Here is a 15,704-nt window from a genome sequence, read left to right on the forward strand (position 1 = left end):
AAATCAAGAATCAAGAATTCAATGAGACTTCAAATTCCACTAAAGTCTCCATTAACTTGTTTCTTTTAGCTTGTTATAAATATAATTTACAATATAATGTCAATTACCAATTACATTGGATAGATGGTGTAATTGTCAAAATTTGAGTTATATGCTTAAATGTGAAGCATTGATTCATAATATAAAGTCCCCTTAAAATATAAGATAACTATACTAGTGTATTGATTTAGTTCTAATTTTATCCCTCAAATAATAAAATCCAACATATTTATTCATTTAAATTTCCCCCTTTCACTCTTTCTCGTCTCTCTTTCTCTAAGAAAGTTACACCCACACACATTCGAGTCAGCCCAGTCGAAACATCCATCGTCGGAGTTAGCTGGACCACCGTAGTCCACAACAAGTACATTAGACTACCTCAAACACCCAATGTCGCAACACATTTCTTGCAAAAAAAAAATGGATATGTAATTTTTTTACTAATTGTTATTGGATTAATTAGTATTGAATAAATCTACAGATATGCTACACATTGTTTGTTAATTTTGAGTTTGGAATGAAACTTCACTGTACCTATGTGTTAGCGATATTTTGCGATATATTTATGAATTAACGATATATTTAGTTACTGAATAAGTTTATTTCTGCTGCACTTGAGCATGATCATAACCCAAATCACTGAAAAAAAAGAAAAAAAACTTTGTTTTGTATTGATATTGTTTTGTACATACAAATGAGATTTAATATATACAATATTAATAAGACATATTAATGGGAGTAAGTAATAACTTAACTCTAAATTAAAATAGGAAGTTAAATTGTTACAAAGAGTTAAAGTCTCTAATAGATTCCTCTCAACTGTTTAATTTTAAACAGAAAACCCAATAGGAAAATAAGATAGACATGACCTAAGTACACTGCATTCTCAATATCCGGTGGAGCTATAAACTGTAATGCATGTACATAACACATAACAACAGAAAAAAGTAACACATACATATATGTGTTAAGAAATAAGTCATAACCAGGGAGTATAAGACAAATACAAATTATAGTTAAGAACAAGATCAAGGTATTAACCCAGTAAAACGTCACGAACTTCATATTGCTCATAACTGTTTTGCCTGGAATCTGAGCAGAATTATTATCAGTGATTTTGGACATGTTGAAATTCATGTCACCTTGCCAAACACCCCCTGGAGGACTTAGGGCAGCCTGATAGGTGACCGTTACAATTAGTACAGCCACAACTAGCAGTAAATTTCTTCTTTCTTCTGTTAAGTAACAAGCTCTAAAGTAATCACTAAAGCCATTCAAAATTCTTGGAAATACTTTCCATCGGTTTTGAAGTAAATTCTTGACTTGTCTGTTGTTTACATGAATTTGGCCATTTGCAATATCTAATGCTGTTAATCCGTTTCTGTTCTTAGCATTTATCTTTATTCCGTAGAAATAGGAAAATACTATTTTAAGTACCTGCAGAAAAATCACAAAATTGATCAATGTTATATTTATTATTACACATTTCTATAATTTTTAATGTATGTAAAATTTTTTACACATTTGTAAACAAAAAAATCCTTATTTGTTTTGAATACTTTAAAATATCCTAAACATGCGAATAATATTATTATAGAACATGAGATATATTTCTAAAAAAAACTTTATTAGTCTAAAATTTTCTAGCAATATAGAAAATTATATGGATAAATTAATTCCTTGTACTAAAGGATTTAGTTTAGAGTCTTTAGACCCAACAATACTCAAAAATTATATGGATAATTATAGCCACAAGAATTTGAAGGCTAACTACTATAAAAATATATCGAAAATTCCAAATTGTATATAACTTATAAAAAAGCTATAAACTATAATAAAAACTTTATACTTTCAGTTAATGTAAAACTTTATAGGTTGTGTTAGGTTAATAGGAATAAGAATAAAATAAGAATGAAATAAAATTTATAATGCAAAAAAATTAATAAGAAAAAATATTTTTTTTTTCATCTTGTATTAAAATGGCATTTCTTTCTATTTTAAAATAAAATAATAGTCACTCACCAAAATAATAAAAGAGTAATTTTATTAGAATGACATTCAATACTTTATTGTTTACTAGCTAATCAGTAAATGCCTTCCACTGAAATGCTCCAAGAATTCTATGCTCTCTGTCGAAGAAGAGCCTTCCACTGAAATGCTTAACAAGCCTGACACTATGGAAACACCTGATGCTATAATGGAAGACCTACTGGCCAAGACTAATAACCTAACGGTTCTAGACGAGGATGGGTGGGAAATCAACACGGCCGGAGGAAAAGAAGCTGCCTCATTCTGTGCGATGGGGAGGTTCTGCGCAAATCGTCCGATCAATCGTTCTCTATTGAGAACGATTTTAGGACGGGTTTGGGGCATCGATGAGAAAGACTGGGGAGTGGAGATCAAACATACCATTAAAGAGGCAAGTTTCTTGGTATTTTCTTTCAAATCTTCACAAGATTTAGATAGAATTTTGACCAAAAATCCTTGGTTTCTTAATAATGGTCTCCTAATTGTGGAAAGAATGGCTGGAATTCCTAGCAATTGGGAAGAAGTTCTTACTAAATTCCCTCTCAGTGGAAGAGTATTACAGCTTCCAACCCGATCAATCACACAAGGAAATCTGAACCGATTGGCAGGATTCGCAGGGGAAATTATTGAAGTTCAGAAGGCTGATATCACAAAATCGTGACTAAAGGCTATTTCACCCTCAAGGTTTGGTGTAACATTGCTACCCCAATCTTCCCAGGCTTCCTCTTTCTAGGTGAAGGCCAAAGACTTTGGCTCCCATACAGGTATGATCGACTCCCATATATGTGTTTTAAATGTGGTTTTATGGGACATGATACTCGGATTTGTGCAGAACCAATTACTCTAATTGAAGACGGATTGGGGAATCAAAGGCCAGGTTATGGTGCTTGGTTAAAAGTGGAAGAGAGGAAAAGTTCGTCTACTGGGCCATTTCAAGGGGTTATTGGGCGGGGAACACCATCTATTCCTCCTGGATTTGCCAAGAAGGATACTGTCTCGGTTAATTTTGGGGTTGGAGATCGAGAACACTTCTCAACATCAGGACCTGCTATTATGTCAAAGGCCAATTTACACTCGCAGAACGAGAAAAACATAATAGTCAATCCTACAATTCAAGAAATAAAAAACTTGGATAAGGGAAAGACTACTTGCAGTGTGGATGGCCCTGAATCTTCTCTATCGGCTCAGCTAGTTCATAAGAAGCAACTCATCATGGACAATAGATCAGAAATGGCAGGAATAAGTGGGAAAAAGACAGCTGCTAAAAGAAGTTGTTCTTGGAGTGATAAGGAGCTGACTAATACAAATGACAATAATTATTTATGTACCAGCCAACACAATATTGTTCAAAAGGAATCTTTGAATTTTTCTCCTCTTTTTGATCCTGAAAATCTTTCGGAGGTCCCTATTACTTATGATACAGGTTGCGAATCTGTAAAAAAGATTGAAGGACCATCAAAGAGGAGGAGAATTGTCCCTAAACGCAGCAAGACAAAGAAGGGGAATAAGGAGACGGAGACAACAGCAATGAATTCAACTGTGGAAAGAATGAAAGAAGATGCAAAGGATATTTCAGCTATCTCTGATTTGACCTTTACGATGAACTTGGAAGCGGCGAACTCAGCAGGGCTGGGTCGCCGAGAGCAATGATGGCCTTATTTTGGAACGTCCAAGGGCTTGGGAACCCTTGGACTCTAAACACTTTGAAATCCCATGTAAAGGATTATCATCCCGGGATGATATTCTTATCCGAAACTCGTTCTAATAATGCCCGAATGGAATATGTGCGAATTCATTTAGGCTTTGAAGGTTGTTTTACAGTGGATGCTAAAGGCAAGAGTGGAGGTTTGGCTCTTCTTTGGTCTAAGGATTACATAGTTCAGATAAAGTCTTATACGACTTCTCATATCGATGCTCTCGTCGAAAATAATTTGGGGTTTACTTGGAGATTTACTGGCTTTTATGGTAGTCCGGATCCGGGAGGAAGAATGGAAAGTTGGAAATTGCTGAAACGTCTCAAAAATATGTTTTCTGGTGCGTGGGTCTGTGGAGGAGATTTCAATGAGATTGTCAATCAAAATGAAAAGAGAGGAGGGGGAACTAAACCGGCTTATTTGATGCGTAACTTCCGTTCAGCCATTTCTCACTGCCTTCTAAAAGAAATTCATGCGGATAGTGATGGCTTTACATGGTGTAATGGAAGGACAGCAAACTTAATTTTCGAAAAACTTGACAGAATTCTATGCAATTCGGGCTGGAACAAACATTTCAAGAAAAATAAAGTGTCTCTTCTAAACTGGTGGAATTCAGACCATAGGCCTCTTCTTCTTCACGCACAACATACTGATACAGGAGGAACTTTCACAAAAAAATGGGGGAATCGATTTCATTTTGAGCAGGCGTGGGCGGACAATGAAGCGTGCCAAAAGATTATCAAGGATATCTGGGGACAGCAAGATAAAAATCGGCCAGTAATTAAACTCAAAAGGCTGCTGGATGAATGTGGACAAAAGCTTAAAAAATGGAACCAAGTCCAGAAAACAGAATTAATGGAGCGATCTAAGAAGTTAAAAGAGCAAATTGGAAGCCTAGCAAACTCTGTACTAATGGAAGATTGGCTCACTAAAAATAGACTTAAAAATGATCTTAATTGTGTGGAGGAAAAACGAGAGCTCTATTGGAAGCAAAGAAGCCGGGCCCTTTGGTTAAAACATGGAGACAAAAATACAAAGTATTTCCATTTCAAAGCCTCCTCAAGACGAAAGAAAAATACTATAGAAGGACTTTTTGATGAAAACCAGCAATGGAGAACTAAAGAATCAGAAATTGAGACTATTGCTCTTAACTACTTCCAGGAACTTTTCACTAAGAGAAATTTTGATGTTGATATTAATGATACCCTCAGAAGATGTGTCCCTTATAGATTGACTACAGCCGAAAATGCACTCTTATTAGAGCCTTTTACTAGCGAAGAAGTAAAGACGGCAATGTTCCAAATTCATCCTTTAAAAGCCCCTGGAAAAGACGGCTTACCGGGTCTGTTTTACCAAAAAAATTGGGAGATAGTATGCACGGAAGTGACTCAAGCCTGCCTCGAAGTCCTGAATAACAACGCTGACTGCCAATACATAAATGAAACACTAATCTGCCTAATTCCGAAGGTGAAACAGCCAACAAAGATGTCAGAATTTCGCCCTATTAGTCTTTGCAACGTGATATACAAGGTGGTGTCTAAATGCTTAGCTAATAGAATGAAACAAAGCTTAAACTATGTAATCTCCGACAACCAAAGTGCTTTCATTGGGGGTAGAATCATCCAAGACAATGCGATCATAGGATTTGAAAGCCTCCATTGTTTGAAGAAAGGTCGATTTGGAAATGGAAAGAAAATGGCCGTCAAATTAGATATGTCTAAAGCTTACGACAGGGTTGAATGGAATTTCTTAGAAGCAATGATGGTTCACTTGGGGTACGATGAACAATGGATTAAAAAGATTATGAATTGTGTAACAACAGTGTCATTTTCCATTCTAATCAATGGCTGTATAAAAGGTTTCTTCCGACCCGAACGTGGTTTGAGACAAGGTGACCCCCTATCTCCATTCCTCTTTCTCTTATGTTCTGAAGGTCTTTCTTGTTTAATATTCGAAGCTGAAAGGGCTGGTCGTATACACGGGCTGAGATTTGGAAACATGGAACAACGATTGTCTCACCTTTTATTTGCAGATGACAGCTTAGTCTTCTTGGATGCAAACTTTGAGGACAGCAATGCTCTTAAAGAAGTGCTTGGAACTTATGAGAAGCTGTCCGGACAATGTATAAACTTCGAGAAAACCGAGATGTGTGTGGGATGCAAAGTTGATGATACTATGGCAACCAATCTAGCCTCCAACATGGGCGTTACCCTTGTCACTCAACATACCAAGTACTTAGGTATGCCCACCTTTGTGGGAAAAAACAAGCAGCAAGTCTTCGGAAAATTAAGAGAAAAAGTTGAAGCAAAGCTCCAAGGGTGGAAGATGGGTCTTTTTTCTCAAGCCGGGAAAGAGATTTTGATTAAAGCCGTTATCCAAGCATTACCTTGCTATGTTATGAGCTGCTTTCGAATTACGAAAGGTATTCTCCATGAAATTGAAGGGTTGATAGCTCAGTTTTGGTGGGGATCATCTAAGAACAAACATAAGTTGCATTGGGGTAATTGGAAAAAACTATGCAATTTAAAAGAAAATGGGGGAATGGGGTTTCGTGATTTAGAGGATTTTAATCAATCCCTTTTGGCGAAACAAGGCTGGAAACTAATTCACCAACCGGACTGTCAGCTGGCAAAAATTCTCAAAGCAATTTACTTCCCTTTTGAGAGCTTCTTTGAAGCTAAAAAAGGTCACTATGGCTCTACGGTTTGGAGTAGCATACTGTGGGGTAGAGAACTTTTAATACAGGGTACTCGGTGGTGTATCGGAGATGGGAGTCGGATTCGAATAAACGAAGACCATTGGATTCCTCGAAGCATTCCCTTTACCCTTCGCAGCAAGGTCCAACTCCCGGCTGAGGCTACTGTAAACTCCCTATTGCAACCAAATGGTTCTTGGAAAGAAAATGAAGTTAGAAGTTGGTTCCATTCTGAGGATGTTCCCTGGGTTCTTGGTATTCAACCTTCCATGAATCGCTCGGATTGGCTTACTTGGAGTTTGACTCCCAATGGTATGTATTCGGTGGCAAGTGGATACAAACTTAGATTCAGAAACCCAATAATAGCAGAATGCTCCAATAAATCCAGAATTAAAGCTTGGTGGAAATTTTTGTGGGGATCTCATCTTACTCCAAAAATGAAGAACTTCATTTGGCGGGTTTTCAACCATTGGATCCCCACAAAAATGGAGCTGGCAAAACGAGGTATGGCGCTTGATACTAAATGTAACCTTTGTACTTTTCAAGATGAAAACATATGCCATGCTTTATGGCACTGCCCGAAAGTGAAAAACATCTGGAAATACTTTGATTTTCATAAAATCATTCCCACACACATTCAACAAGCCGCTGATGTACTTTGGTGGCTCAAGGATCATCTCCCCAAAGAGAATTTTATCAAGTTCATGGGCCTCACTTGGTTGGTTTGGCAAAGAAGAAATAATTTTGTCTTCCAACACAAAATCATTGATGATAGAATCTGGACAAATTGGGCGCTTGATCTGGTTTTTCAGCACTTGGAACAGCACCAACAAACAAAGAAAACCAATGCCGAACATCAAATATATACCTGGAAATCTCCCCCTCCGAATGTTTTTCTTATAAATACTGATGCTTCCTTAATCCTTGGACAGGCAGGGTGTGGTCTCAGTGCTGTTATCAGAGATCACAATGGTGCTCTAGTGGTGGCAGAAACTACGTTTCTTACTGGTTGTCTTTCGGTTATGTTAGCTGAAGCTATTGCAATCAAGTTAGGCATCAAGCTAGCCATCCGTTGGTCAATTAAACAGGCTCAAGTGGGATCAGATAGTCAATCCATCATCCAAGCTATACACTCTGCTGCTACTAACCCAACGGAGTGGGGGCAACAGGTGCAAGAGATTAATAAGATGAGAAACCAGTTTCAAAATCTGCAATTCTTTTTTTATCATAGAAATTGTAAAAAAGTTGCAAATAGCTTAGCTAAGCGGAGTCGTTTGACTCAAAAGTCCGAGATGTGGACTAAGTTGTTACCAAACTGTGCTGCTGCTTCTTTAATAGCAGATTTGCCTAGTGTCGTTTAATAATACATTCATTTTTCAAAAAAAAAAAATGATAGAAAATAATGATAAAGTAGTCCTTTATTTACATTTATTTACTTTAATTTATCAAAATTAACAATTTAGGAATAGGAGAACTTTTAATTAAATAAAAGATAAAAGAAAGAGAATATTTCTCCTATTATTTGTCAAAGGAATGCCATAATGATTTTTATTTATTTATATTTTATTTTTTAAAATTATATTCAATAATTTTGTCCTTTCAAATATATTTTATAAAATATCTATCAAATATTATATTTTAACCAAAATTTGTAATTTAATCAATTTAAACATTCTGATTACATTTTTTAAAAAAGTAAACAAGATAAATGATTATAATTTCATTTCCAAACAATTTCAATAAACAACATATTACAAATATTAATTTCCATTCTTTCTCATTTATTCTGTTACATTTCTCCATTTATTTCAATTCTGATTAGTATATAATAAACGTGATCTTATCACGGGAGTGAATGATCTAGCGTCTCGTGCTAGAACTGGAAATGTAATGGACTTGTGTTGTTTAAGGGAAAGATTGCCCATGTCAATTCTATGTTGTTTGGTTAGGTCTAATGAAATGATGTTCTCTTTCAAAAAAAAAAAATATAGTAAATGTGGCAACCAAACAAACCAATAAAATCAAAATCAATTCATTTCTATTCCAATCTATTTTATTACCTCCAACCAAATATTGCAACCTAACTTCAAATCTCTCTCCTTATCCTTCTAATCCTATATATCATCAAACCAAACAAATTATATATCTATTAATACGTGAACACAACTTAAAATTGCTTAAATATTAGTTTTTTCTTCTTTTTTCCCTAGTTAATTAGAAAATCAAAGTATTAAAGTATTGATAAAACATATATATACCTGTGGTTGGTTAGTGAGGGCAGCAATGTGAAGCACGTTGTTTGTTTCATCATCATTGCATTTCATCAAAATTTTAGATGGGATTTTATAGCCTCTTCGACGTGCACTGCAAAGTCCTTTTACCAGAATTTCAAAAGCTTCAGGTCTGCCATGGCTCACAGCAACAAACAAAGCGGTTTCATTGTTAACCGTTACATCTTGAATAGACAGTGGACAAAGTGATAAGAACATCTTCAAAAATTCAAGGTTCCCTTCTTCAGCCACACAATGCAGAGGAGTTTTACCCTCTCTACCTCGAACTCGAACGAGATTGCTATCGACCCGAACAAGCCGATTAACCATTTCGGTAGTTTGTGGCCTATTTTGGAGAGCTAGATGCAAAGGGGTGAAGCCATCTAAGTTTAGCTTCTTGGCAAATGATGGTTTCAACATCATTATTTCCATGGCGAAAAGGATTTGGTCATGAGAAACAGCAACATGAAGAGGAGTTTCAACAAACTGTTGCTGATCAATTCTTTCAAGTATACAAGGATCGTTATGGATTGATCTGTATAACATCTCAATATCTCCCATTTCAGCAGCTCTTCTTAACATCTCATTCATTTTAAGACTTTGCTATGTGTGGAAAAAGAAAGATAAAATTGTGTTGAGAAAAAAATTTATGATGACAAAATTGTAGAATGATGCACTATAAAATGAAAAGCCTCATAAAATTGCCAAACTAAGTATATATTTATGTATAGATATAGATATTATATGACAAAAGGGCTCACACAGAATGCGATCCTTTAGCTAGAAACTTTTGAGAAATCCAAAGTGAATAAATTTTCTAGTGGAGGAGATAAGGAATTGAAGCTTATTAATTTATAAGAGTTGTTAAAATACAAGAAAAGACATATATGGACATAATAATGTCAATTTGAAATTTCCTTTAATAGCTAAAAAGGAACAATGCATACACTTATATTTTATAATTAGTTAATAATTTTTTTTATTTTTATTAAATCAAAATAAACAAAATGTATGAGACCTAATTTTCGAGTATTGTTATTATACTTTAAAATGTAAAATATTATATCGATATAACACGTTGTGAGCACGGTTAATAGTTGTGTATTATTTAATAAATCAAAATGCACAAGACACAATATTACACCAATTGTAATATACTATCTCTTATTAACATTTTTCTATTAAAATACACTAATAACAATATAAGAAATGCTAAATGTACGTGTCAATATCGTTATTCGTCCAACTAAGTATCAGGTCCTATATAATTTAATATATAATAACTTTAGCGAGTATCGCTAACCAATCGCAACGCGATATGTCGAGAATGTGCTAGACACACTGGTGCCTAATATATAGCAATGCTCTAACAATATATATCGATCACTCCTTTGTTCTACGCATGACATTTCTTTAAAAAAGTAAACTCATTGATTTTTGTTTAGTTTTTAGGCGTGATGCTTCACCTCAGCCATTCCCACCCCAACAATCTTATTATCAATGAGAGCACATTCATTTGATTTTTTATATTATATATTCTCTTGGTCAGCCAACTACTTATAATTTTATCAATTAAATTTGGTTCAATATAAAATACAGCTACCATGAGTGTTTATAAAATTATATATAACGTTTGTACAATTTTGGTCAATTTATTTCCTTTTGGGGACAGTATATTTATGCTTAGAAATCCAATGTTAAAATAAATCAAGTTATAATAATTTTAAAAATTTATTTATATATATTTTTTGAAAATCTTGTTATTCTCTTATATTCTTTTATGTTGATTTTGATAATTTTTTTTATATTTTCACATGTATATTATATTAAATCAGGTATTTACTCAAAAAATTGGCTTGGTGACACAGATTTTGTTTTTGACACAAGGAAATAATAATGGGGCCCGCATCCTAAGATAGGATAGTGTTATATGCACACTGAGGGCCCTCAAGAAAACACCTAGATTCAATGAATTTGTTTTTGAGTTCTATTCTTTAACAAATAGGTCACAATTAATGACCACAAAAACAATGACCATGAAGGTGAACATGTCACTTGGACAACCCGGGGCTCAAGGGCCAAGTACAAGTACTGGACGCCTAGGTTGACAGCCCGCGCCCTGGCTTGCATCAGTTTCAGTTCCCAAATAACTTCCTATATGCAATATGTGTAAAGACTCGATTTTTGACCGAGTCAAAGCTATTTATATATATAATAATAATAATAATAATAATAATAATAATAATAATAATAATATGTATATATAAAAAAAGAAGAAACAAAAACAATCAGAGACCTCTTTTATATCGTGTCCCTCTCTCTCTCCAAAACACAAAAAGAAACCCACAAACCACCATCACCACCACTCTCCGGCGACCCACCTCTGGCCGTCGACCAGCCCCACACGCTGGACTATTCGAACCCGAGTATAAATTAAAAAAGTCACTCGTGCAACAAACTGTTTGAATTTTATTTCTTTAATCTTTTTGAATTTCTCAAAATTTTACAAAATATCTTAAATAACTACAATATACGCGACCATAAGAGAATCGAACCATTTTTTTTTAAAGTTTCAACATTAAAGAAAGTAGTTACATTAAAAAGAAATATTTAGCGAAGAAGCAGTTACATTTAAAAAGACAATACTGAGTATAGAGTTTTATAATATATGAAATGAAAAATTTTGTAGTGCACCCTCTAAAATTAGGGCTGTTCATCCGATCCAATCCGCACTTTTTTGGTCAAACAACATCCAATACGCCCGCACAATAGCTCAAATCCAATCCAATCCAATCCGCAAAAGTACGGATTGGATCGGTTACTTTGGATTGGTTACTTTTTAATATTAAATTATTTAATATTTATGAAAAAAAATATTTTTTTTTTCACATAACTAGCAACAAAATAAAACAAATTATAGTCATTTTATGTCTCCAACAACACATTAAATAAATAAAATAACAGATTCAAAGGAAGAAAAAAAATTGAATATATAAAAAAATATTTAATTTTATTTTAAATTGTATGTAGAAAAAAATATATATATATATAAGAATAGAATATATATTTTATCTATTAAGTTTTGCAATATAAATGTATTATATGTATTAGACTTTTAAATTACTATTTTCTTTACATTAAAATGTTATTTGTATATATAATTTTTTAATTTTGTTATAAATATGTGTGGATTGGATTGGATCGGTTACTTTTACATGTCAATCAACATCCAATCCGCACAAGTGCGGATATCCGCACTTTACGGATTGGATTGGATTGGATCGTGCGGATTGGATTGGATCGGCTATTTTATGAACACCCCTACCTAAAATGGATGTAGTAATGCATTCTTTATCTATTTCGGTATTCAGGAGAATTTTCTAGTCTAAATTTTTTTCATAGTCGTGTACATTGTAGTTATTTAAGACATTCCACAAAATTTGAAGAAATTCAAAAAAATTTAATATGCTAAAATGGTTCAAAGTTCACACAGTCTATTGCATACATGACTATTTTATTTTATACACATGTAAAATAGACTGTTTGAACACTACTTTATGTACTGTAAATTATTCAGAATTTTTTAAAATTTTACAAGATGTCTTAAATAACTTTAAGTAACACATTTGAGTATGAAAAAACATTTAGATTAAATTCTTTTTTTTAATACTAAAACAACAAGGGATGCATCAATCCCAGTGGTGGAGTCAGCTGTTTATTTTAGACGAGGCAAAAATTTTTTTATATATAAATAGGATATTAATAAAAAAAAATATTAATTTTATTGGAGAAACTTATTAAAATTTTATAAAAATAAAAAAATAAAACTATATATAAATTTTATGAGGATGAATACAAAATATTAAAAATACAATATATATATATATATAACTTTTATAAGGATGAAGTAGTAGAAATTAATTTTGTTGAGACAAAATTAAAATTATTTAAGATCTTTTATATCAAAATATAATTTTTGTAACTTGAGTGGAGTCATGTAGGGGCACATGACCTTTTGTGGCTCACTGCATTTTTTTTTTTAGAGTGTTCATTCTGCTCCCTATAAGCATATTTTTAATTGTTTTGTACTTTCAATATTAAAATCTAGTGACAAAAACTCTTTATAGTAAAAAATAAAACAAAAAGAAGAAAAGAAAATAGCTAATATAAACTATAAAGAAGACAAAAAAAAGTAAAAGCATTTATATAAATCCATAAATAAAAAATTATAAAAATAGAAAGTAAAAGAACTTAAAACAAATGAAACAAAAACATCTATTCTATATAAAGTGTGCCTATATAACCGAATTCTTAGTTTATGAGAAATTTATGGGTGACTTTTTATTTATATTTAATAAAATAATAAAATATTATTTATATATAATAAAATAATAAAATAAAAACAAAACAAATCTAATTAATATTTGAACTGATATTTGATGCTAATCATTTATTTGTTTTTATTTTTTAAAAAATACTTGACCTTACCAAAATCTATATGAACAAAACCAATGAAAAAAATTTTAACAAAAAAAATGAACGAAGAAAAAAAGTGTCATAAACATTATTCTGATATTTGATGCTAATCATTTATCTGTTTTTATTTTTTAAAAAATACTTGAGCTTACCAAAATCTATAAGAACAAAACCAATAGAGAAAATTTTAACAATAAAAATGAACGAAGAAAAAAAGTGTCATAAACATTATTGAATAATGGCAATTGCCAACACAAGAATTTCAGCACAAAAAATTATACTTGACCCCTAGACAAGATTATCATCTTCCAATCCTAATAATATAAATAATGAACAACACCTCATTAGTTATTCTAGGAGAATGATGCATGGTAATGTCAAAAAAATCATTAGATGATAATAATATTTCTCTAACAATGATACCCTAAGTAAGAACTAAGAAGTATTGTAGCGTTTTATTTTTAAGAGCATGAATAATATTAAGACAATTGGATTCCACAATCAAGCTCTTATTCTCCTATTAAAAATAACACATTAATATACATGTAAATGATTCTTAGTTTTACAATAATAAATTATTAATAAACTCACAATTTCATAAAATTATAAAGTAGTAATTTCAATTAATTTTTAAGATTAATTTATAAGTTTTTCGGAGTATTGGTTATAATTATTATTTCCAATTTTATAAAAAATAAATATAATTTTTTCAAAAAAATAATTATTAGAAACTTGCCATAAAATGTTATTAGATTGTTACCTTATTAATTTTTTTTTAGTGCCCATCAATGGGTATTACCCATTTAGAAGTGTTCCATATATATATAAAGTATTTTAACTAAAATATTTCACATTATAATTTGTGAAAAAGAAATTTTTTATCTACAACTTTTAGATAGATGTTATCTTCAATTATGAATAATTTAGAGATTGAATTTTAATTTTCTTTTTTATTTCACACACATTTAAGTTGTGTTTTCTTTAGTATTTGAACATGAATTTTTAGTTTATTTTGAGATTATCTTAAGAACATATTACACTTAAATTATCAAGTTTTCTTAAACACTATAATATATTACATCCAGTATTTATTTTTAATTGTCAAAATTATAAATTACATTATTGAGATATACATAATAATAATCTCACATAATAAGTAATAATATTTTTTCTTTAATTGTTATTATATCTTCTAAACAAAGTAAAAAATACCTAACATAAAATTAGTATACGTGCTTCGCACGTAACTTTTTACTAGTAAAGAAAAAAACATGTAAAGCACATCCTTAAAGTATTAAAATTTTCTGTTAAAAAATAGTATCTCATAATATATTAATTAAATCAATCTAATCCTCACACATTAATTAATTTGACAATTTTTAGAAAAAAGAAACCCTATAAATGGTTAGTGGAATTTCCAAAAAGTAGTAAATTTTTAATAATATAAATTTAGTAATTTGAGTTTACTCACACTTAAATTAATTTAATACATTACGAGAATCTAATTTTTAATAGAAAATCTTAATCCATAAAGAAATGAAAATTACTTAAGGGAAATACCAAAATATAAAGGGTAAATATTATTTTAGATCTTGTGTTTTGTAAAAGTTATCAATTGGACCATCTGTTTTGTTAAATGACAAAATGGACTCTGTACTTTTCAAAATGGTAAAAATATGACCATGAGCTTAATTTTTGACAATATTTTTTTAATATAACCAACTTGAAGACAATTCCTAACGCGAACAGATACAGAAAATGTAAAGAGTTTTGTCATAATACCTTTAGATCGGATTATTATTAAGTTTTATGCTGATAAAAAATCAGTTCATGGTCCTATTTGTACTATTTTAGAAAATACAGTGTCCATTTTATTATTTAACAAAACAGAAAGTCCAGTTAATAACTTTTAGAAAACATAAGGTCTAAAATAGTATTTACACTAATAAGTATTTTTTTTTATTTATGTAAGATAGATAGTAGATCCCATGTTTATATTAAGGCTAATTATGATTTTTGCCCCCTGAACTTTTAAAGTCGTTAAAAATATCCCTTAAACTGTTGAGATTGTTAGATTTAAGGACTTTTTTCTAATTGTAGTAAAAAAGTCTAACATGGATGAAAGTTCAGGGGCCATAATTTAGTGGATGTAAAAGTTCGAGGGACATGATTTGGTAGATATCAAAGTCTGGGGAGCATGGTTTAGTACATAAACAATCATTGAAATAGTAAAATTGAATGACATTAGACAAAAGTCTTTAAATCCAACAATCTCAATAGTTCAGGGAGCATTTTTAACGACCTTAAAAGTTCAGGAGGCATAATTTGGTACATGTGAATGTGAAAGTTTAAAGGACAAAAATCCTAATTAGCCTTATATTAAATACCATTAATATTTATGTGCCATATCATCAGGTGCCGGACATTGGAGATGCCGAAGAGCATTAATTTTTATGACACCTACTTATATCGTATTAATTAAACACTTACACTTTAACATAA

At 31.6% G+C, this 15,704-nt stretch overlaps 1 protein-coding gene across 1 annotated transcript; it reads right to left on the reverse strand.

Moving 5' to 3' along the window:
• Window positions 1-8,564: 8,564 nt before the first annotated feature.
• LOC115718035 (ankyrin repeat-containing protein BDA1-like) lies at window positions 8,565-9,317 on the reverse strand. The gene is made up of 2 exons (XM_030647000.2): window positions 8,715-9,317; window positions 8,565-8,570 (listed from the first exon to the last, which is right to left on the reverse strand). The coding sequence occupies exons 1-2, from the start codon at window positions 9,315-9,317 to the stop codon at window positions 8,565-8,567; spliced, it is 609 nt and encodes a 202-aa protein (XP_030502860.2).
• Between the last annotated feature and the right edge of the window lie 6,387 nt (window positions 9,318-15,704).

The sequence above is a fragment of the Cannabis sativa genome, chromosome 5 (assembly GCF_029168945.1).
Source record: "Cannabis sativa cultivar Pink pepper isolate KNU-18-1 chromosome 5, ASM2916894v1, whole genome shotgun sequence".
Lineage (NCBI taxonomy): Eukaryota > Viridiplantae > Streptophyta > Magnoliopsida > Rosales > Cannabaceae > Cannabis > Cannabis sativa.

Bases quoted from the DNA above. Each gene is read 5' to 3' on its own strand.
- LOC115718035 (XM_030647000.2), bottom strand. From the start codon at position 9,317: ATGAATGAGATGTTAAGAAGAGCTGCTGAAATGGGAGATATTGAGATG.